The 25,003-nt window shown below is 40.1% G+C and overlaps 1 protein-coding gene across 10 annotated transcripts in view; it reads left to right on the top strand.

Annotated features, from left to right (window-relative positions):
- Nucleotides 1-25,003, top strand: part of B3GNTL1 (UDP-GlcNAc:betaGal beta-1,3-N-acetylglucosaminyltransferase like 1) — a 261,980-nt gene that overhangs the window by 235,509 nt on the left and 1,468 nt on the right. For all 10 annotated transcript variants that reach the window (XM_067547683.1, XM_067547682.1, XM_067547684.1 and 7 more), the window contains 4 exons: nucleotides 1,220-1,355; nucleotides 13,630-13,698; nucleotides 15,416-15,490; nucleotides 20,954-21,042. In XM_067547683.1, the coding sequence (XP_067403784.1) occupies nucleotides 1,220-1,355; nucleotides 13,630-13,698; nucleotides 15,416-15,490; nucleotides 20,954-21,034 (361 nt within the window). In that variant the 3' untranslated portion in view covers nucleotides 21,035-21,042. The remainder of the gene's footprint in view (nucleotides 1-1,219; nucleotides 1,356-13,629; nucleotides 13,699-15,415; nucleotides 15,491-20,953; nucleotides 21,043-25,003) is intronic.

The raw sequence follows: 25,003 nt of genomic DNA, 5'->3' as shown, positions 1-25,003 counted from the left end.
TGAATAATCATACTGCTTTCTTACATACAGTGCAATTCCTCCACCTTTTCTCCCCTGCCTGTCCTTCCTGAACAATTTATTTATACCCATCCATGACAGTGCTCCGGTCATGTGAGTTACCCCACCAAGTGTCTGTTACTCCAGTGCCTTGACTGTGCCAGGACTTCCAATTCTTCCTGCTTATTTCCCAGGCTTCTTGCATTCATGCACAGGCACCTAAGATAACTAGCTGATTGCCCTACTTTTTCCAGTATGAATCAGGAGGCTTCCCCTGTTGCACCCTCCTCCTTGTGCTTTCTCCTGGTATCCCACTTCCCCACTTGCCTCCGAGCTTAGGCCTCCATCCCCCAGCGAACCTAGTTTAAAGCCCTCCTTCCTAGATTAGCAAGCCTGTCTGCGAAGATGCTCTTCCCTCTCTTTCTTAGGTGGATCCCGTCTCTTCCTAGCAATTCTTCTTTGAACATGATCCTATGGTCAAAGAAGCCAAAGCCCTCTCTCTGACACCACCTGCGTAACCATGCATTTACTTCCACAATTTGATAGTCCCTAACTGAGCCTTTTCCTTTAACAGGGAGGATGGACAAGAACACCAGTAGCTCCTCAGACTCCTTTATCCTTCTTCCTAGAGTCATTTAGGTGCATAGGAGCCTCAGTCTCATTGGAAGTGAATGGGAACTGAAGCTCTTAAATCACATAGGGTTAAATCATCTAGGGTAAAATTTTCAAAAGCCCCTAAGCAATTTAGGAGCCTAAATCCCACTGACTTTCAATGGATGTTAGGCTTTTAAGTGCCTAAGTCACTAATGAAAATGAGTCAGGCTCCTAAATCACTGAGGTGCTTTTGAAAATGCTGCCCTTATAGGAATTATAAGACAATGTTTTTTTTACTATATCCTGTGAATATATTTTAGGCTTTAGAAGAAATGTAGGTTATGGCTCTAGTTTGTTCAAAATTTTTCAGTGTTAATTGAAAGAACATGTCATATGAACTGAATATTGTAAATAGAACATAGTCTCCCACCCCAGAGACAAAGACAACAAGTTTAATGTTTAAACAAGAGATGTTTTTTCCAACCACAGCATTCATTTCCACTGGAATTGTGCTGATGTGATCTTTCAATGTGCTTTTTGCATCAAGACTGTGCCTGTGTGGACAGTGTTATTTCTTACATTGTTAATGCATTTAGGGGCCACACTCACCTCTTTTCCAATTCCCCAGGGGAACCATCTGGACTCACCGAGTCAGGTTTCTGGAAGACAGAGCCCTCAAGCACTGGACATCTTTCACCATTTGGAATGCTGGCAAACAGGGCAGGAAGCTCTATCGAAGCCTAGCACCAGCTAATCAGAAAAAGGTGAGATGTCAAGAAAATCAGGAGTGGGTAAAAGCTGTAAAAATGCAGTTTCTGTTCTCCTCCCTATGCTCACCTTGATAGTTAAGGTCATTGCAGCATAATGTGTGTCTCTAGGATTTTTAGAAAATGTTCTTAGTTTTCCAGTGTATGTGCCAGCTGTGCTGCTCCATTCTTTTTGAATCATGGTATCCATCTCTCTTCCAACTGACATACTGTTACATTGAGTTTGCCTGCTGATGACTGCATGTAATAAATGATCAGAGACCTTATGTCACAGCTCATGGCCTTGCTGCTGTATAAGTCTCACATCACCTAGCAATTCCAGATGAACTAAAGGAAAACGCCCCTCTGGATGAGACCATGCTAAAATATCTTGGCTGGACATTTTTCATATGTGCATAACACTCATCTCTGTCCCTAAGTGAATAGTGGACAAGGTCCTCATGACTTTTTAAGGAACCTGGTTTGTGTTATGTGGATTAGACACCTTATATTCCTCTCCTCCCCCCAGTAGAAAGCATTACCATTAAACAGAGGAGAAAATGTTGTACCTGATTATAGGATTTAATTTATAACTCATTTCTTTCTGAAAGTGGTAGTTACTTACAATTGGGGATGACACAGTTTTGCTCAGGAGAGGTTTGTCTGGGAATTAAATTACCTTGACCTCATATAATTTTCTTCTTGTCTTATAACTTTGTGAGGTAAAGGCTCCAGGGTTTATGTCACAGGTCTGTTTCCTGTAAATAGTCTTGGAACACTCATTTTAATGTCTTCTTTTTATGAAAAATATGGAAGAAAGGCAGGAGAATGAAGACATGGGAACCTGATTAATCCAGTGGTCCTCAGACCACACATATCCAGTAAGAAAATAAAACAAATGAATACACCCACAGTAGAATTCATTAGGTAGAAATGGGAGACAGTCACATAGGAAGTCTGTGGTAGAAGGTCTTGAATCCCGATCTCCTGAATGCCATTCCAGTGCCATCTGTCCTTATCTGTGAATGAGGAAGTGGGTGAAGTAACTGTAAGTGATTAGTTTAATGCTGGGCATATAATAAATTACTTTAGTAAAAAGAACAGAACAGTTTGTTTCAAAGTATTAAGTCATCTTGGCCCCTCAGTGCAGTGTGCGTGATTTTGTGAGGTTTCTATAAAAAAACAGTGTATACAGTCAGTGTTTTGCAAAGTGCTGTGTGAATTCCCCTAACTCTCTCAAGTTCACAACACTTTCCAGCTGATGGCCCTGTAAGAATTAGGAAATAATTTCATAGGTAAGAGGTGGGAGGGTGTCTGGTGACACTACACAAGCAGGAACTTCTGAAATGAAAACCAGAAAACAGTTTGTGGTATCTGTGTTGCAAACCATCACCTCCTTAGCTCTGTGAAACAAGTATTTAACACACCAATCCAAAATGCAGCTGGGTTTTAAGATAGAATGATTCTCTAATTCTGTATTGCAAATGACACCTACTTCTAGAGAAGTTAATATCCTGTTCTGTAGTAAACAGTGATAACCTGAGGTTGCCATCACAAAGTAGATGAGAAGGGCAAGAAAAGAGTCATGGTATTGTTTGAGCTGTTTTGCTGTCGAAAGGAGAAGATTTACCCCTTGTGCAGTGTAGAGCAGCCCTGTTTCAGCAATGATCTAGCACTGTCGATGTGCTCCTAGTTAACTGGGATCCTAACGTTCTTTCCAGCTGACCTTTGTATAATGTTTGATTTGGCAGTGTTTCAGGCCCTGATATGATTTTGCTTCTGTAAAGATTATAATGAAGCATATTTCAGTATGCTGTACTTGGGTATTGAAACATGGTTTTGGCTGTTAGCCCTTTGGTTACTAAATGCCATACCAGGAAACACACTTGCCTATTGCAGGTGCACATGCCAAATGCACACCACTGTCTGAGTCATTTCAGTGGTGTTCTGCAGAAAGTTGCTGGTAAAAGATAGGTGTGTCAGGGCAGTTTTTCAGAGGGAGTGTCAACTAGCAATTAGAACAAAGTCTCTGTAGCTTTCCCAGTTGATTTCAGTTGTCACTCTAGATTCTCAGCATATTTAAAAATCAAGCCCAAGGTGTCTCAGACTGGGCACCCAAAATTAGTGGATGCTTTTCAAAATTTGGGTCTAAGTGACTTGCTCAGGATCACACAGCAAGTCAGTGGCAAAGCTTCGGAACAAAGCCAAAGTCTCCTGGTTGCCAGTATCAAGCCATTGTCAAAAGTTCATGCTGCCTGCCTTTAAAGAAACAAGTTACTCTAGTTTGCTGTATCTGACTCAAAGCAGATTGAATTCTGTCTAAATCAACAGTGAAAAATACCCAGTGTAATTTATTTTTACTTTTCCTCAGAAATCCATCAAGTATTGTGTCACCAATATCTGACTGCCACCAAAGACTTTAAACAACAAAATTCCATGTGATCAGAGATTGTAAATAATTCTTGCTTCACCTTTTCCAGCCATAAAATCATGAAATGATCTTTTCAGGGTGATACAGAGTAATCTTACAGGGTAATCTGAAAGATTTAGTATGGTTTAGATTATAGACATGAAAGTGGTATTCTTTGTCCTTGAATCTATAAATAGTCAAGTACTGAACTGTAATACTAAGGACCCAAAGGAAAATGTGTCACCTACTTAAAATAGTATAGAACATTACAAACAAAATCTTGTACTAGACCAGAAGAACACCATTTTCTTCAATGAAGTTGTATCAGTGTAAATGGGAGTAGAATCTGGTGCATCACTTGTATGCTAATAACCTTTTAAGACATACAGTCTTAGGTAAAAATTCCACCGGCTTTCACGGTTGCTTAGGGCCTAAGTCACTTTATATGCTTTTGAAAATTGTACCTATATTCAGTTTTATTACTGCTGCGTCCTATTACTATTGAAGCATTAGAGACTCATTAAAAATTAGTCTCTGTAGGACATAATTTGATTTTGAAAATGGGACTTAGGCTCCTTAGTCATGCAGGCACTTTTGAAAATTTTACTTATAGATTAAATGAGTCTGACTTTTCATTATGGGGATTAATCAGTTTGGACTGTCCAGTTTGGAGAGCATAATGTGGGGAACTTGAGCTATTGACCCTTATGAAGCAGTGGATGTATCCGGTATATTTAGCAGCTGGATTTCTTATATTTATTAGAGGTGTATGAAGTATTTGAAAAGTATACTAACAGTGTACTTAAGAGCACTACTGCTTCAGAAACAAAACTTGGCATTTTCAGGAAGCACCAGTCTTTATTTTTGCAGAGAAACTTGCAAAATGTTATCTCTGTGTGTTTTGAAAATAGTCTGAAATTGAATCGTGGCAATGTTCTAAGGGAGAAGGACACCTAGCCAATATCCTCCTCCCTCCCTAAGAAATGTGATGGTGATTAAAAGAAATAATGTTTTGTCTCCAAAGAGGCCAGGCAAGAATTCAGAGCTCAGTGTTTATGCTATCTAGATAGTAACCTAGCAGGAACAACACTTGTTTAACTAGTATTTTTTAATGAATTGATTGCCAGTATCTCAGTATTTTTAAGGAAATGCTGCTTCCTGACTGTACTCTTCTTGATTCAAACAGTTGACAGTGGGGCAGTGTTAGCATTTCTGCAAGAGTGAAACTGAACAGACCTTTTTTTGTTTAAAACACATCCGTTTTGTCTGTAATTTGCAGTTGAAGATGGAAACCAAATGTTTCTGGGTTGCAACGTACACCTAAAGGGATTTTTGGTGCTGTATTGTCTATCCTATTGTCTGTCAAACCTCAACTAAAAGGAGTACCTCTGCACTAACATTTCTATGCCATTCCCCTAAAGCCACAGCTGGAAATAGTGTTCCAAAGAGAACAGCACATAAGCAGCTAACTGAAAACCAGTGAGAGAATCACTGAATAAGTTCTAGCTCTAGTTATGCTAATTAGGACAGCACCTCTAGAAGTGCGCCCTTAATGCCACTGTTTACCGAAGCCCATAAAGCCTCTGTATGACAAGTTGTAACCCTTTCCATCAATAGAATATCCGGTATCTTGGGAACCCCCTCCCCTCTTTGTAGCATGTTATTTCTTCACTTAACAGTTTTAAATCAGATGCTTGAGTCTAATAATGACCTTTTCTATGCTATAGTTTATCAGTAACTGGATCATCTGTGCTGCAACTACAGGCCTGCACCTGTACTACAAAATCAGAAAACTTCTAATTTTTGCAGTGTTTTCAAAATACTTAAAATATAAGGGCCTCAGGGAGTGAAGTTGGGAGAACTGAGACTCTTGAGACATAAGTAGAGGAAATCAATCTTACACCCCTGCTTTTAGTGAAGCAAAGTATAGGACTGGTATGAATCTGTTTTACAGGCAGGCTTACAGAGGGAAGGCAACAAGGAAATGAGAGGGGAAGAAGTACAAATTTTAAGTAAAACCCAGGTGTGGAGAGCCTGGAAATGGAGACTCCCTTCCTCTGACATCCGTGTTAACTTAACAGAAATATGACTTATGAATTAAAGATTGCAAGGATTCTCTTTGCCACTTCTGTTCTGAAAGATGTTATGATGTTCAGTACCTGAAGCACTTGCAGTACAGATACTGTAGTTTATGCCCAGTCTACAGTTGAAAATATTACTGGTATATCTGTTTTGTTTAGGGGTGTGATTCTTTTACTGAACTAGTTATGCTTGTACAAGCCCCTACTTATCCGGATGCAGTTATAATTTTAGAAAGGTGCCTTGTACCAGTGTATCTTATACCTTATCCTTTATGGGAATAAGCACTTTTATACCGTTATAACTGCACTCACCCTAGGGGAGTTTTACCACATTAACTATACCATACTGGTACAACTTTTATGTTGGATAGATCCTTCCTGTATGGGGTAACATGCCTTATAACCCAGTGATTACAACCAGAACATGAGAGTGTAATTTTAGAGAAGGTATCACATCTGTTTCAAAGCATCTGAGTGATCTGGGCCATCACATGTCAGGCTTTGGGTTTTTAGGCTATTGAATCAATTAAAGCAACTAGAGTAGGTGACAGACAGAAGTACAAGAAGCAATCTTATTAAGAAAATATTAGGCATTGGCTGCCGAAGAAATGACCAAAGGCCTTCCTCCCTTTCTGTAGAAGAAAGAAACTTACTAGCAGGTCCCAAACTCTGTGAATGGAGCCATTTGTTGCATGTAATAAGGGATTCTGTGTATGCTTAGAGGTGTTTATATGCTGGCTGTAATGTAGCTACTGGATTCTGGGATTCAAGTGGTTATGCAGCCTTCTGATGAGGAATATTGTTATATTCGTGTGTATTGAGGGAGAGCAGTACTTCTATCGTAATTCTGCACTATGTAGTCTAGGGCAGTGTTCGTCACTGCAAGGCCCGCGAGCCAGTGGCGGCTCCCCTCGACCCTAAGTGCAGCTCCCTGACTAATTGACTAGCTCCCCCACCATACCCCACCCCGCCCAGAAAGTTAGGGCGAGGAGGGGCTCTCCACGTGGGCAGCGCAGCCTACCCTGCCGGGGAGAGGGGGAAGAGCTGCCCCCTCCGTGCTCCCAGCCCCGGGCCCTGCGAGGCGGTGAGTGACACCGGGCAGGGGAAGCCAAGGCCAGCAGCTGAGTTATTGCTGGGAGCAGCGGCCACAGGAGCGGGAGAGGTGCCTCGCCCTGCAGCGCCTTCCCCCTGGCATGGAGGGGCCACCCCCGTCCCAGCTTTCCTTGCAGATGAGAGGGGGACGATTCCTGGGATCTCACCCAACCGCCTGGGGACTAATCCAATGAACCCCTGGCTGCTGGGGGGAAGAGGAGTGGGAGCTGGAGTGGAGCATGGGCGGGGCCTCAGGGCGGGGGCCCAGCTCAGCCTCCCCAGAGGCAGGAGTCACCAGCTCTCACATTGAAGGTTTTTTGCCAAAGTGGCCCCTGCTTGAAAAATAGTGAAGATCACTGGTCTAGAGAAACGTGATAAAGGACTTGGTAGGTGTTTTGTACAGTAAGGCTTAGTCACTTGGGGCTGGCCTGCAGTGAAACATTCTTTTTCAGATAACAGCTTCACAGTATGTAGAGGTTCATGATAGCTGGAATTGCATTTTGTGCATCACGGTGTATAGGGAGGCGATAGAGAAAATCAAAGTCATTGTACTTCACTGTAAGCCGAGTTCACTGTCTGTTTGCCATAATCAGGTTCCACAGCATGCTGTAAATTATCAGCCTACATGTAAAGCACACTGCAGCTGATATCAAGGTGATTTTCAAGATGGCATGTAATCTTGAGGAAAATAAAATACCGTGAAGAAGACCCTGCTAACAAAAGTTGTGATTTTAGGTTGCTAAGATCCCATAGCCTTAACCATAGGAAATTCTAATACAATGATGATTGAAGGAGACATTGTAAAAAAGCCATTTCCTGTCGTGAACAAGAAATCAGAAGGACATCAAGTATGAAATGAGCTACTGTTCCTCATGTCACAGCTATTGGACAGTTTGAAAAAACTAATTTTGCAAAAATAATAACAATAATAATAATAATGCACTCCAAGGTGAATCCTCTTGGCTTCCTGTGCACTGTATATTAGGGTTGTGGTTTCCAGGAAGAGCTCAGCGTTGGCCTTAGTCTGCTCCCATTGAAATCGATGGAAAAATTCCCACCGACTTAGTTGGGAGCAAAGTTAAGCACCCCCACCCTAGATGTATTTTCAGAAGTGGCTAGTGATTTGGGTTTCCTCAATTTTGGGGTCCTCAATTCGAGAGACTTTAAAGAAGCCTGATTTTCAGAAGGTGGGTGCTCAGCCCTATCCAACATTTCTGGTCTCTGAGCAGATCAAACAGCTGCCATTTTTGTTAAAAACAACCTGCCACAGAAATGTTTCTTCCCCTAATGTGGAATAACTCTCCCAAAGGGAGATATTTCAGAGTTAGGATTTTGGAATTTGGTCCTATATAGAGACTTTTTGTTGTGAAAATGTGTTTTGGTTTGGTTTTACTACTACATATGCTTTACATGTGATGTGAGGCATGGCAATAAAGCACTGTTCTCATAATAACTGTATAACTGATTACTTATGAGTAGCTACGGTGCTTTCCCTTGCTATATTTTAACTCAGGAAAGTAGCAGTCTCTTTCCCCCCCACCCCCCTTTTTGGAATTGCGAGGATTTGAGTAAAACACAGACTATCAAAAGAAAAAAATATTTTGCCACTTATTCATTTCCTTACAACTAAAGAGTTGTATATACTTATAAACTCAGAAGCCACTGCAGTACTGCATTCTGTTGTTTCCTAATAGTGGTTATTTTTAATTTAGAGCCAACTGAAAGCTGTAAATAAGCCTTAGAGTAACTAACTTATGTATTTATGATCCAGCATGTAGTTCTACTTGTGGCAAAGAAACTTGAGAGTATTTTTCAATTACCTTATTTTATAATTCATAGGTTTCTCCCCAGGATTCGGTACCGCACACATGGATGGTCTTCATAAAAGACACAAGATTGGAATCAATTGGTGGAGGAAAATAAATAAGGGACTCTGTGTTAAGCATATTAGTCTAAAGTAAACAGGTCATGTAAACCTGATGCTCTGAGTTCTGCTTATTGCATAAACAGTTGGGTGTAAGTTCTGTATCCAGTTTCCGGACACACATTTTTTTAATTAAAAATAAATAGTAGTGGCAGAAAAATAATCAACTGACTCTTGGACCACCCACATGGCGTATAATGTAGTGGAAGAATTACCTATTGAAGGCTAATATGTTTTACAGTACTGTAGTTATCGGGTTTAAGCTGCCTAGAGCCATTGGAAGCTACATATAAAGATACCTATTTGTTAGGCAGTCATCTTTCTGATAAAACTTTTAACTCGGGTTGAATTGAACCCATCTTCCAAGTGAAATTTATCTTACCTTCTATGTAAAAAAAAAACCATATATTATATTTGCTTGAGCCTTTCACGCCTTCTTTTATTGCCTTTACTGGGAGTTCCATATGTCAGATGACCTCAGGATTGGATGTTTAGTGTGGCCAACACATGGTGTTTATACTTTGCATCAGATAGTGGCAGTAGGGGAGGGTAATATTGATGGTCAAGGACTTAATCAGACAGAAAAGGTCAATTGAGTACACAATACTATATGTCTATAAACACAGTCCATGGACAGATCAAGATTTTTTTGTAGTTATAACAAAATCATGCTGACGCTCAGCACAATAATGCTCTTCATCTCAGGGCCTGGAGTTGAATTTTCAACTTAACTCCTTGGACATGAAGCTTGGATAAAGCTTTCCCTTTTGTCTGGGTTAAAAGGTAAGCAGTTTATTCTGTGATCACAAAGTTAGGGAAATAATATCAATGCTATTACGGATTATTTATTTAATTGCTAAAAAGATAGCTCAGGTCCTTGGAATAGAAATCCAGGGTATTATTTTATATTCCCTGCAAGAGTTAAGTTCCTCTACCAGTGATTTTTGCACTAGAAGTGGGAACAATAATGGGATAATAATAAGGCAAAGTTTAACAAATATGATCCACTGCTAGTAAAGGGACGCCCTTTATAATCGTTAAACATTGTTTTACTGTTATGCCATTATTATTGCCACTGGTAGTGCAAAAGTCATTGGAACTTAACTCTTGCAGGAAAGTGAAGAGTTTGAAAGCTGGTAAATTCAATATACAAAGTTCTGATACAAAAAAAATGCGTATCCTAAATTTGGCAAGGAAACGCTAGCCTATTGCCATGCAAACCACACTAATTGAGATGGGAAACACATATTGTTCCCTACAAGTATTCTCCATTGGTTTGTCCACTTCAATTTTAAATGATTCATGTAATGGGGAACCTTGGAAAATTATTCCAGAATCAGATGGCTCCCATAGCATGACTCATCCACATATATACACATCAGTAGAGCGGCACAGAGGATAAATTGAGGGTACAATTACCGTGTCCAAGCCTATTAACATGTAGAATCAAAACTTCACAGGTTCTTTACCTGTTGAAATATGGAGGAGTGTTTGGGGGGGGGGGCGGTGTCATTTGAGAGAGTAACCCAAAGAGCTAGAATCTGGATCTTAGTGTTTTGGCTTCAAATAATTGATCATGGTTATCACATCCCAGCATCCTATCCACCCTCACCAATCAATGTATAAATATTTTCTACAGACGTCAATCCCACTGGCTCCTTAATCACTTCTGCTTTACTCCAAATTCCATCCATTTGGCTGATTTTTCTTTTGTATAGAGATGCCCAGCAATGGGCAATATTCTCCGTGTGATCTCACCATCAGCATCGGTGTGGGACTCTTATCTTATTGGTCTGTGATGTGATGCCTCTGTACTCGCAGACTGAAACTCCATTAGTTTGATTTTCCATTTTCATCTAATTAGCAGTCCATTGTCACCCTCCCTCTCATCCAGCAGTCTTGCTTTCCAAGCACAAACATCTGCCTCCCATGCAGTGTTTGATTAGTTCCCCCAGATTTTAAAAGCTGTGTTTTTCCACCTTGTTATTTTCTGCCCGTGTTTCTAGTCACTCTGTGTTTCTTTATTATTTATCTTTTTTCTCTGTTCACGGATTGGCCTGTAATGGAAGGGCTGATATAAGAGTGATTATACCTAGGGCTTGAAAAGAGTCCCAACTGAAGTATCTGGCCTCCATCCCCAAAGACTTTTTGCACCAGACAGTCTTTATTTTGTAACTGAAAAATGCTCAGCTTGAAGGCACCAAGGGCCAAATTCTATTGCTAAGGAATTTTGCCCTGGGAGTTAACCACCCCCTTGAGTGACATACTTTTTCCAGTTTAAACACTGGTGTGGGAAGCACTGTGTCGGTGGGAGTTTTTCCTGCCAACATAGCTGCCACCGCTCACAGGAGCTGCAGTAATTCAGCTGACGGGAGAGCTCTCTTGGCTTAGGATGGCTACACTAGAGAGTTTACCGTGGTGCAGCTCCAAGCTCTCTAGTGTAACCAGAGCCTATGGGACTGATGTAGCTCCTACTAAAGTTAATGGAAAAGACTCTTGTTGTCTTCAGAGGGAGTGGGATCGCTAGGTGATGAGAAATGATTATCTTAATCATAGAAAGAAAATGAGATGGCTGCTGTTATGAAAAGAATCCAGCCTTTTGCAACATTATGTAACTTAAGAAATAAAAGCCCGGCTGTCTGAATTTTCAAGTTTTTCTTGTTTTTAAGTCTCGTTAATCAATTTTTAATGCGAAAATTAAGAGGGTAGAAAAATGCCACCTATCCCTCCACAGAATAATTGATTTATGTGAGACCTTAACTAAATAGCTACCAACAAATGCCCTGCTTGTCTGACAGGCCTGAAAGGGTAACATGAATAAGGCAATGGAAACCAAAGGAAGACAGGGTACATTTTTAAAATTCCCTGGAAAATGCTATTGGCAACTGATGCTTTAAATAGGAGCCACTATATAACTGGGATCATAGGCATATTTGTGAGGAATGCAAATAAGGAAACCTCTGAAATATTTGGCAAGTTTGCATCCATAAATAATCTTCATTACAGCATACAATAAGAGTAACCAAAATATTTCTGTGGTAATTTACAATGCTCTTTAAATCCATTTAACTTTGCAGTTTTTTTTAAAAAAATCTCTTTGCATTTTCTCAGGCTGTTTACAAGTACATAGGTGTGTATGCGCAAAACACAAATGTAGAATTTAGGTGTGATAGTATCAAATACAGGTAAGAATACAGGCTCCGTGATATTTGGCACTCTGTGTTTAAGAATTTATTGTACTGTTAAAGAAATGTTTTCAGGTATTAGTGCAGCCATGTTGTACACAGGTATCTGGTGGAATATATTAGCTCCACAGATCGTTTTTATAGTGTTTTAACATATGTAAGTTAATGGATATTTAGTTCAGAATTGTCATACTCAGGTAAAGGTGCAGGTTTTGGTTATCCAGAATGTAAATGAGGAGTACAATGGTCTAGATTTTAGCTCAAGATCCTTATTTTACTTTTGTTCCGTGTGCATTACAAGTGACTGTAAGGCACAAACAACACTTCTCCACCTAGAATTGGGATTGTCCAATCCAAACTATGGTCTGTTTTGTGTTTTGTATTTCTGGTCTATTGTTGAGCCACATGGTAGCAGCAAAATTCCCTATTCTGAGCCATTAGATAGTGATGTGTTTACTTGCTGCTGCGGTTAATGTTCTTTGTTGCTTTGTGGCTCTGAATGTGTGTGTTTGGCAGCAGGGAATCTTCTAACCTATGACAGGCTGGATTTAAAAAAAAAAATGCAAATGTATGTCAAAGTTTTTCTATAGCTTTTTGGTGTGTATGAGCAAAATGTATGTGAGTGGTGACCTACTTAATCACCTTAAAGTAATCTTTAATAGTCTTTAATTAATCCTTAATCTTTATACAGTCTTCACGAAATGGGATGGAGTGATGGATATGATGTCAGTAAGGTTTAATATGCCTCTTATTAACTGACATTTTTCAGGAGACATTTAAATGTTTCCTTTCACCACCTGCCTACACAGAGGGTTGTTCTAATCTTGAACTTTAGAAAGAACAACCAGTTAGAACTTGATAATGCTTATGTCAGGGGTTCTCAAACTTTTTCATAATGGGTTGGTTTTTTCCCCCAAGGAAAATTTCAACTTTTCATTAAAAAGTAAATAAATACATTTCGAGGAAAGTACACATTTTCGATGAGAATTTTCATTCACTAGAAAACCCGGCTTTCCATTGGAGAAACGTGGAAATGTTTTGACTAGCTGTAGTCGTAATGTAAGTAGAATGCATGTCTCGTGGACACCTTCCCTCCCACTGGCAATCACACAGACAACCTGCTTTCGCATTCCAGGAGCATAACATCCCTGTGGAAAACCTCAAGAATAATACAAGGAAAGCTGTCTTTTAATGTGATTCAGCAGCTCCAAGCAAGGAGGAGAGCCAGAACCGTTGCCCAATCTTACACTCACTCACTCACACATGTGCTCAATTTTACTCACATGAATAAGCATTTGCAGGATCAGGGCCCTTGTGACCAGCCCGCACTCCTTCAAGTACCAGCAGTTGCTGTGTGGACCATGATGATCATAGACAGTTTGAAAACCGCCATCTTGAACTCTTTTCAGAACAACTCATGAGGAGCTGAAGATCAGATTCCTTTTGAGGGCTTTGTGAGGTTGAGAAACGGGATAGAGGAGCAAGTTTGGTGGGGAAATGTTTGAGCTGCCAGCAAATGGAAACGATAGCAAGTGAGATGTCTTCTGGTAGCACCGAGTGCTTTATTAAATCCTTTGCCTCCTTTTTCTGTTTTCACCAGGTAGCTGCATTTTGTGATGTTGATGAAAATAAGATAGCGAAAGGTTTCTACACTTACCAAGAATCCAAGGTGAGTAAAAACTACTGTTGCTCCCAATACTGTCATCTGGAATTGTCTTGTGAGAAGTGACGTTCTAAGCTCGTTGGACCAACAACAGAATGGCTGGGAATGTGTAATGGAATGTGTGGAACATTTCCTCTTCTACAGTGAGGAGCCAGAGTGGCACTTAGCACTGATTGTGATAGTGTTTTTTGTAATAGAAGAAGCAAGTGAGACTAGCAACTCATTTCACATAGTGCATAGAACAGATGGTAACAAGTTTTGGTCAGTTCCAACCCAGGCTGGAATGAAACCACTGACCTCTCCTATGTTAGCCATCCTGCACCCTCCGGTCTCTCACCAATGGCTTTCATTAGAGGTGGGAATAAAGCAAGCAGGAACAGAGACTCTTCAGAAACAAGGATCCTGTTTTCATGTAGATATCTCTAGAAACGCAGAACAAGAAAGGGAATTACATGGGTTGGGGGAAGGAGGGGGGGCAGATTTATAGAAGCAGAATTATTTCTCTGAAGAATGTTTTCCGTGAAGATTCAGCTGCTCTTTAGAAGGAGGGGGGAAATGGAATGATGTGAGATTTCGTGACTTAGCATCTCCAGTGTCAATAAATTATACCAATAAAAAGCATGATAGCAGCAAGTCTGTGTGGGAGAGAGGTCAGTTTCTAGGTCTAAGGTAAGGGAAGTTCTTTGTACTGTAGTTGAGAGGGAGCCGGGAGCACACTGCAGTCACTGAAAATGTGGTCAGTTCGGAGGGGAAGAAAAACAAATGTATTCTGTGTATGGGGCCAAACTCCCATTGAAGTCAATGGGAGTTTTGCTACTGACTTCAGTGGGAGCAGGATTTGGCCAATGGTGCATAAAAGCTAAAGTCGATGGTGAAAGAAAGAAAAGTTTAATGCTTATTTATAGATCCATATTCAACTTAACACTGTGTTACTCTTTGAATAAGATTCAAAAGATAGATTGTACCAAGCTCTCACTAGCCTAGTGGGAATCAGCTGGACAAATATAGGCAGCAGGTTTTTGTGCTACTCGAGATAAAGGAAGAAGATATTTAAATTGCAGTAAATGAGTCATCTAAAAAGAAAGAGTCACAGTCCTGGTGCAATATTGATTTTTATGGTAACAAAACAACTTAGCTGCTCTCACAAGAATCTACTGTCAGTGTGGGGCCAGATTCAATGCTCACTGGAGTAATAGAAAGATTCCTCTTGATTTCACTGGGCAGTCAGCCTCTTGGAGTCCAGTACTCTGAGAAGCTGATGTATGCTGTCAACTCCTGCTGAAGGCAATAGGAATTGAGGGTGTTCAGTAACTTTGTAGTATCCAGGCCATTCATTCTTGATGATATAGTTGAAATATTTGTGTAACTAGCTCTGGCCTAAAATCCTGTGTGCATCTGTTTAAGGCATGCACACATCTCAAGTCAGCGGTCATATAAAAAAGTGCACTGGAAACAACATTCTGTAGGTTGGAGCTAAGAAAGCTGATTGTACTGAAAAAAGTAATGGTCAGATGAAATTAGTTAGTGGGTGTTACAGAAAGAAGTTGTTGACAGTGACCCAGAAAATACACTGCATTTGAAGTGAAAGGCAAAATAATGAGCATGAGTATCTAACCACTTGAGCCATTCTAATACATGCTCTTTGAATACAATTTCGCTTTTTTTCCGTTACTGAGCTAACACTAGCCCTTTATGTCATCTAACCAAATTTCACTATTTACAGGAGAGACCAAAACCCAGAATTCCCATACAACATTTCAGAGACGCAACCCCACCTTTCATTATCTGTGTAAAGTTGGTGAGTACGGTTTTTATAAACTAAATATACCACTTCTGTATCTGTTAGCATCAATGTAATTAAGGATGGGCTTTTGTTTTTATTATAAAACAGATTTTCCAGTGGTTTACAGAAGTGTTTTTAGTCAAAACTCATCCTAAGATGTAGAGGCCAATTTTGTCAAATTGTTTTTGGAGGTTATTGAAGGGAATGGAAGCGTTGAAGTAATATTAAGAGTAATGAAAGCTAGGATATCTTTAAAGGGCCCTTAATCTCTTCTCCCTTTTGACCAACAATTTTGTGGGCACAAATGTGGCTGTATCTTGCAGGCCCTCATTTATACCCAAAATACTGCAGCCCATAACTGTGTTCAGGTACAAACTGTGGGTGCAGAAACAGAGATTTTGTTTTATAAATCAAGCCCTTAAGTCATGATGTGCAACATGCCCAACCCTAAGACTCTTTTGCATCTGAGTACTGCTGAGAATCAAAGATTGCAACTGCTTTCTCTTTAACTCATTACGTTAAAATAACAACATCACAACACAAATCAGGAACAACACAAAAGCATCAGATCAGACGCTTGAAAGACATGATAACAAATACATTCTCACTGTGAATAGTAAAAATGACTGAAACTTGCAAGTAAAGCTACATATTTAAAAACCGTATTGTTAGGTTTCCTTCATATAAACAAAGAGATTTAAACCCTGTTCAGTTTTTTGATTGTTTAGCTAAAACTCATCTCCTACAATCCCTTCTGACCTTAGTGCACCCAAAGTTAGGATCAGCACAGAGATCATAATACTTCACAGTTGTAAAACTAGACTGCAAGTACCCTGGGGCATTATCATGTACTGTAGGCAGGTGGATAGTAAGTCTGAAGTTAGCTAGTAATTTAATTTTTCATATGAAACCTAATGGTAGGTGGAAGACAAAACTACTATGTAATCTGTTATAAAGTACATCTAATTTTTGAAGCCCTGACAAGGAAGCTATTATAGAACATCGTGTCTGCTCTGAAAACTGGTCCATGGTTTCAGCTGTAATTTTAGAATACTTCTCTCTCTCTATCAGTGAGTGTATTTTGTGTGCAGACTACGCTATATTGCATAGCACCTTTAAAGACAAGGTTTTTGGAGCTATAATTTGATCTACTTAGATGGAATCTTTGTAGAGTGGTCTCTGGAATCTCAATATCTTTTAATCACCTTTCTGTTGCTGAGAAATTAAGAATGAAAATAGCCACAATTTTGGTGCCAAATACACAGAGACCATGGCCAAGTAACATCCTTATTTACACTTTTGCACCCTAATGTTTGAGCTGTCTTGTTGGCTGATGGTAACACTGATACTGGAGCTGAGATCATAAATGCTGGTTGTGTGGCAGCAGAGAAAGAGTCCATTGCACAGGCTTCTAGCAATATTAAAAACACAAGAGAATACAATAGCGACCAAATGGACAAGGACTAAATTGAAAAGAGAAACGGTTTCTTTTTAGATATCTAAAGAGATTTATTATAACAATATTTGTACTTTTATGGTGCCTTTCTTCTAAGGATCTCAAATTGATTTGTACACATTAATGATGGGACACTGGGAGCTTAAATGACTGTCTGAAGATACACAGGAGGTCTGTGGTAGATCCAGGAATTGAAACAAGATCTCAAGCCCTGTTTATTATTAGTATTATTTGTATTATAAAAGTGCCCAGAGACCCTGACTGAGATCAGGGCTGCCTGGTGCTAGGCAGTGTTCAAATATATAGCAAGGGTCTGTCCCCAAAGGGCTTGAAATCTACTCAGGCCAGACAGACAAAGGATGGGGGAGAAGCAGAGCCAGAGAGGTGAAATGGCTTGCCCAGTGATCCAGCAGGTTCAGTGGTCTCCTGAGTCCCACTCCAGAGCCCTGTCCACTAGAACATCCTGTCTGTTTTTTCGCTCTCCCCTTTTGCCTTTGGAGATCACTTTTATGTAGTGTTTTTCCATCACTCTGTCCTTTCTGCCAGTGATACACATACTGTAACTTATGTTGGAATGACATCTTCTTGCAGAGGCTGCATGAGTTTGGTTTAAATTGAAATCTCATTCTTACTGGCTGTGCTATTTTGGCTGGACTGGAATGACCACACCTTTTGGTAGTAGTTTTTAATCTGCTCTGGAAAGCAGCCCTCCACCAAAAACAAAACAAGTCAGTAATTGACTGTGGTTTAAAACGTTTGTCTCCTGTGTGGAGAAGGCCTCAAACTTTAGACCTGACCACTAGAGGAAATGGTTTCTAAACTGGTTGAAACCTGCATAAAGATGTTGAACTTTCATTGATCTGTGGTGATATTATGCAGACTAAGTATAAAGCTGGGGATTTGGTCTTTATTATATTTTTAGACTGTTTGAACTTCCTTTGTTTTCTGTGCAGCCCACATCTGAAAAATGAGCTGAATAATAAACCTACCCCCGCTGCTATTTATTTAATTCACCTCCCCCCAGCATGTGCTGTCAGATCTGAGCCTCCACAACCCCATCTCTGCTGACAATCACAAAGGAGGTGGAGGTAGCAGAGCAGCCTGCAGACACAGTTATACAGCTCATCAAAAACACACAGTAAACTAGATACAACAGTCAGAAAAATAGTGATATAATCAGTGCTAGAGTGGAAGGGAAATTAACACAAACTGATATTAAGGCTGATTAAGTTAGAAGCTTTTTCCATAAGCATGGACATCTTTGGCGTTGTAGTGCTTTTGATACAATCAGTTGGAACTATGCAAAAAAAAGTGCTGATTTAGTGAGTCAAACTACAAAATGAGGAGGAAGATTCTTTAATTTTACTATATTTGCAACACGAAATTCCTCTAAAAAAGAACACCCTTCTTGTGCATGCCATATGGAAACAAAGTGCTAGTGTTAGAGAAATAACAAAGGAGCAACGTTTTCAAATCATTGGGCAAATCATTTTGCCCAAGTGTGTGTTTCAGGTCATGCAGACACAGGCAAACAAATAAAACAACCCTAAGTGCTCTGTTCTAAAACGCCCACAGGTAGCAATTCTAAAATCTGGATATGTGCTCATGCAACAAGTATGGCCCAGCCAGATATTCCCTGCTGAACTTGTTACCTGCAATTGTCAGAGATTTCTGGAAGACAGAAATGGGAGTTAACTGTGCCCTGTACCTGGCCCTTACCTAGGTGTGCAAGGGCTTCCCCCACATCTTGTGCTCCCTCTGCAAGAGACAGGCACACCAGCAGTCCCTATTGGGGGTGGGGTGAGTGAGGAGATGGACAGGGCACACACAAAATGGCCCTTCCCAATGCCCCAGCTCAAACAATTTCTAAAGTATAATGAACCTGTCATTCAGTGATTGGGCGTTATTTTTGTAAAGCAAGGACTTTCTTGAAAAAGCTTTTCACTTCTGAAATCTGCAGATGCTGGGTTTAGGGTCCATGTGTAAATAGGCACATTTCATTTCACACTTCCAGCTGAGTGTGATAGTCTGTGCTTCCTGTTCTAAACTGTTCAGTGTTGCTAGGTCCAGCTGCCACATTCTGCCCTAGCCCTAGCCCTGTTTGGGTGATGGGTGGCATATATCCTGCTTAGGTCATTTTGTTGAGCAACTTTGTAAATTGCCTTTAGACTCTGGGGATGAAAAGTGCTATGGAAATTATGTATTTGTTACCATTATATCACTCGCAGGCACAATAAACATCATAGTTCAATAAATACTAACACTAGGGCTTGTAGTTGCCGGCTTGTTGAAATTGCACAGCAGCGGTAGCAGCTTTCGTAGTACTTTTTGCCATGCAGTCTAAAGTGGAAGAACTGAAAAAAGGTAATTAGAGCCATATGGTTTTGAGACGCAGTTCGCTGGGGTGGGTTTGAGGTCTGAAGCAATGTGCCTGCAGATGTTTCCTTTCATCTGTCAGTTCAAGCAGGAGAAAGAATGAAGAGCTGTTCTTAAAGTCAGAACCACAAACCTGACCCTCTGAGAAGTGGAGTAACATGAAAGGAGGGAGTAACACAGCTTTACTGATGCTCAGAGCATCCAACATTTATTTCCCCAAAGGCAGTAGTGATCCAGGTTGTAGATGTGAAATTAGCACTACTCGGATACTTTTGTTAGCATTTTCACATTTTATATGCTCAAGCAGGATTAGGTCAGTTCACTGCTTGAATGGGAAACTTCCAGGGAACACCCAGATGCTAGGAGAAGTCATGTTCATGAGAGATTCAGTTGATGGCACTTTTCCTTGACTGTCCCTGGGTAATATGGGAAGCTGGAGGTCTCATCAGTTGGATGAGAAATAAAGTTGAAGTTCTGATGGCTTGTGGTCATTAAAGATCCCACAGCAGTTTTTTTCATCAGATTTGACCAGCACAATTGAGCATTCTGCCTCCCTGAATTCTTCCTGCAGTTTCAATTGTTCCTAGTATTCCTCACTTCTTTCCTATACGCTTTCATAGTGATATGGGGTGTGTTGTTAAAACTGTTAACACAGCTGCTGTGTTCCAATCAAAGGGTGGCTGTAGCAATCCTGGTTTATCCCTTACCTACATCATAGGGTATTGTCATGATTAATAAATTATTTATGAAGAGCTTAAAGATTTGTGAAATTAAAGACTGTATGTGAGGGCAAAGTATCACATCAGAAATGCTGAGGTTGGCGTGTTTACCTAATGACATCACTATTTCACTTGAGTCTGTACACTGCTTTGCAATATTGTGTGGAACAAAAATATAAAGTTCCTGTCCAGATAGTAAAAAGGATTTGAACGAAACACCTGTAACTATGGTTAATATGCCAGTTGCTGGATGAAAGATTTATTTCATCAGACAAGCACATCTTTGTGCAATATTCACAATTATCACTATTTTGTTAAATAGCATCCTCGTTCCAGTCCCTTAAAATGCATGTACTTAAAAAACAAAACAAAAGCACTCACACAGTCCTCTGCAGAGCTGGTTTCAGTGCACCCCTTGTATTGTGCTTAGCAGCTAGAGCGAGCTGTTTGCCAGCAATCTGAACTGGTGACAACCCCCCTTGGGCTAGCTTGGAAAAGTTCTTGAACATGCCGGCTTTCATCCCATGAGCTGAGGATGAAAAGAGAGCCTGAAAGCTGCCAGTATTTCTGTCTGGAGCTACAAGGTTTTTGTTTCCAGGGGTTAGGGGGCTGCCTTGGGGGTTGATCCAGAACATGACTAGTTAGGGAAGGAAAGAACAAAACAGACTTTGAACTCAGAGATACAAATAAAACTTTTATTTTTTGAGCTTTCTCCATTGATTTGAAATAAACTGTCTAGGCTCATGAGTTTCAAAACTAATGCAATAATTTTAGAGGTGTGTGCACGCCCAGATAGAGAGATTTCTCAACTCTGCTTTATTAATTTTTAGATCAATAACTGGGTTTTTTTCCAATCGTCTATAAATCCTAAATGAGTGATGAAATGGGGTTTACCTGAATGAACTAAAGCTGTCTCTCATCCCACAGGATCTGACGGGTGGAGCGTTTGAAGAAAACTTGAATGCACTAGACTTGAAAGAGGGACTGGATTATCATCATTTCAACTGAACACTGAGGTACACCAGTGAAATTAGTGCTTCATGTATCCTGAGTGATGTGTATGTTAAAACTATCCAGAGAGGGTTAGGTTTTGTAGTTAGTAATTTTAATGTCACCCAGTGTATCCCTTCTGATCATTTTTCTAAAGGCAGGATAAAGTTATATCTTTGATATCTATATCTACCAGTTAATATGGCACATTACTTGTTTAGCAATCAGTTTATAATTGTGATTCTTCCTAGTTATTGTCACAAAAATAACAGTGAACAGTTTAATATATTACACTGAAATGTGCTATTTTTGTTGCTAATTTTAAATGTACAAAATTTGTTACTGCTGCTTATACTCTTCGTATAAGTAGGCCCTCCAGTACAAGATTACAGAGCAAGCTGCTACCATAAAGAAACATTAAAGCCACATCAAACAATGTATACATCAGTTTAAATGTTCACAACAATGAAAGTGCATTGAGACCTTGGTGACTCAGGTTCTGTCAAGAGTGGTCAGGGGCCCCAAGCCATTCCCTGGAATTGGTTAATCTCCTAAAACTGACAACAGCAGCTGGTGTTTCCTGAGGTAAAATCTTTGCATTACTGCTTTGTATCTATGTGAACTGCCAGTGCTGAGGGATTAGAGAGGCCCTAAATTATGGCATCCCTGGTTCAGGCCTCTTAGGAGTACAGTGTATATGTGAAATGATATAGAAGCCAGAGGCTAATGTATATAGATGCTCAGAACTTTCACTTAGCCTCCTATTGCATTTGCTCAAAAATAAGTAGATTTTTGCTAACATTAAAGTAGCATTTTTCTTGCACGGGGGGCCTCAAGTTATAACTTTGCTCAAGGAACAAAACTTCAGGTCAGCTTCTGCTTTAGATTATCCCTCAGGTGAAATATGCCACTTAGTGGTTTATTAGATGTGAATTAACATAATGAAGAGGTAATTTACCTTATCTAGTGACTCTGGGGCCCAGCTTGACATATTAAGACAGGTCTGATTCTAATTGCATAGCACTTATAAAACTTAAGACCCCTTCTCAAGTAGGCCACCTAAACTCACTAGTTGTTTGGAAAATCTCTCCTCTAGTTAAGCAATGATATTTTGGTTGCTAGTTACACTAATTATTTAACCACAGAACACAGTGTGACTGTTTTTCCCTTATCAATATCTTCATCTTTTGTTGTTCATCTTTCTTGTTCCTTGGGTGATTTGGACAGCCTGAGAATGACATAGCATTAAGGGGCTATACACTGTACTTCTGAATTATTTCTCTGTCTGCATGAGGCTAGGCTGGACACAAGGAGGGTTACCTACTTGAATTTTAGTGGTCTGAGCTGGTGAAATGCTCAAAGGAGCCAGAGACACTCCCTCTCAGGCTGTATGTTATACCACCAGTATACTCAAATTTAACACAAAAATATACTAAGTTCAAACTCTAAAGAATTCCAGCAGGTGCTGTCGCTCTGTTTAGTAAAAGATTGCTGCTGTCTTTGGTTCCTTGGCCAGCTGTGCAGAATTTAATTATAAAATCTGTGTGGAGAAGAGTGCTCTTCCACCTCCAACACTCCTGTTTAATAATGGCTCCTTTCAGAAAAGAGGTCTGTAACTTTGAGCATGCATCTCCATGTCCCTGCTACTGCCATGCATACCCTGTTTTGAATTGATTAATCACGTGCATCACTTCACTCTTGTTCCCAGGACCCCATCCCTGCTTCAGTGTTTATAATTCCAATTAGAGATTAACAACACTGAGACCACCATTCCATTGCCCTCATGTTCAGTGCTTCTGGTAAATATTTCTAATATCACAGTTACATGTAAAAGAGCCTGAAATTGCAATCTATGCCTACCAGCTAGAAAAGGCTATTGCAAATTCAAAATGTTTATTCTTTGCTGCTCAGAATGTAATAGTTACATGAAAAAAGTGGCTGCAGCTTTCTTTCTAAAACAGGATAGAAAAAGGTGTTCTTGGCCTCTCAGACCAGGTGACTGGTAACTAAATGTATACCCTTTAACCTCTAAGGCCCAGATTTTTCAAGAGAGGGGAATCCCTTCACTAGAATTGTCAGTTTCTTGTAAAGAGATGAAGTAGCTCAACTTTTATACTCATCCCACTGATATACAGGTGACTGCACAAAAGATCCCTGTAACCGTATATTACTTAAAAGCATATAGGGTGCTGACCTCTTTTGAAAATCTGGCTCTAAATAACCATTTTAAATCCACTCTACTTTAGTAGTGGTTTTGTTTTGATCTCACTCCAGTTAGCAGCATCCCTAACTACTTCGCTGCAGTAGATTGGTGTCTACTTCATTGAATTTCAGTTGCCACCATGCATGGCAGTCTCAGCAAAGCAGCTAAAGACTGTGAGAGCTATGGAGACCAATTCTGTCACTCATATAGGTGGGTCCTGTTCACGACTGAGTACCTGTTCTGTGGATTAAGACAGGGTTTTGTGCTGCTTGGCTCCATTTTGGGAGTATTACTTTCAGATCCAATGTAATGTTTACAGCATAGAGGGTATTTCTCCTTTGAGTTTCATATGACTGGTTTTTAATGTTTATTGAATATTTTATGCCACAATCTTTATAAAACTAAAGCTTCTGATAGCAGGGAGATTCCACTGGAGCTTTATCCACTTTGATCTACAGCTCATATTCTGACTTTGGAACCTACCCATTTTTTACAGCAAACCTTCAGAAATGTCCTATGTTAAAAAGGGGAGGACTAGGCTGAGAGTTGGTAATGAAACAAGTAGTGTAGCTTTTTTGAGTCTACTTGGGAAGAAAAGGAACCATGCCTCCTGTTGGGCTTATACAGCCACCTGGGGCACTCTAGGCCTCAGAGTTTTTCTTACAGTCAATTATCATCTCCAGGTGGTACAATTCAAACAGTGATGATATTACTTGCTGTTTGGTTTCCCGTTGTGCCCATAACCATGCAGCTAGTGTATAATTGAGCAATATTGGTTCCAATAAGGATAGGCCTGAGAGAAGAGAGATGTCCTTCCTGGACCGGGAAGGAAGTATGTCTGTATTTATGAAACCTGGAATTTTCCAAGCTACATCTCAATGATGAACCCCCTTCATAAGATTGTCAATTCCTCTTTGAGGGATGAAAAATTAATTATATTCAGGCAACAATTTAAAAGATTTCTGTAAGTCTTTTCCAGACTCTAGTAATACAGTGCTCTGTAATGCAATAACAGGAAATTCTAGATTAGTTAATAATACATCATACAGCTGAAGATTTTATTTTATCAGCAGAAATGGTCTGTAGCCATGACTAACTCACCTAAATTGCCAAATCTAAACATTTTAATAATCTGTTTTTAATTTCATTTTTCTGATTTAAATATATTTTGTCACTTCTGGATAGATGAATTACAATCCTTCATAGATTTTAAATAAATGAGTTCACCCTTTTGTGGGGGAGGAGGTCCTGTCTTATTACTAGTAATGAACTGTTCTGTCTTGATTTGGCCCAGTGCTGCATTTGCACCAAACAAGGAACACGGTGCCATGTGAGCAATAATGGTCTGAAGTGACCTCCACATCTGCACCTTTAGTCAGCGGTGGTGTGTGGTGTGGCTGGTGTGTGGACTAGGACCAACAGGCTTCTACAACAGCGATTTTCAAACTTTTTGAGCTGAGTTACAATTCTTGGTTGTTCCCCCCTTCCCCCGGACAAAAAGAGGTGAGGCAGGAGATGGAGGTGGCACTTCCTCCTTTGAGCCCTGCATGCCAGACTGAATCCTGCATCACTTCTTGTGCCCCTGAATGTTTTAAACCTCTATTTCACAAGCTACACAGCCATCTTCTATAAGGAGTGGCACTTGGTATGTCATGTCAGCCTTTCCTCCAGGGAAGTAGGCCTCTTCTTTGTAGTGAATATATACTTAAGCTCTAGCCCCAAGTCATTTTGGTATGAATTTCAACAAAAGCTATTTTCTGGGCTTGTTTACTTGTGCAAAACTG

The sequence above is a fragment of the Emydura macquarii genome, unplaced genomic scaffold, assembly GCF_026122565.2.
Source record: "Emydura macquarii macquarii isolate MOO-44397 ecotype Brisbane River unplaced genomic scaffold, CSIRO-AGI_Emac_v2 contig_1230, whole genome shotgun sequence".
Classification (NCBI taxonomy): Eukaryota; Metazoa; Chordata; order Testudines; family Chelidae; genus Emydura; species Emydura macquarii.
This window is presented reverse-complemented; position numbering and strand designations above follow the sequence as displayed.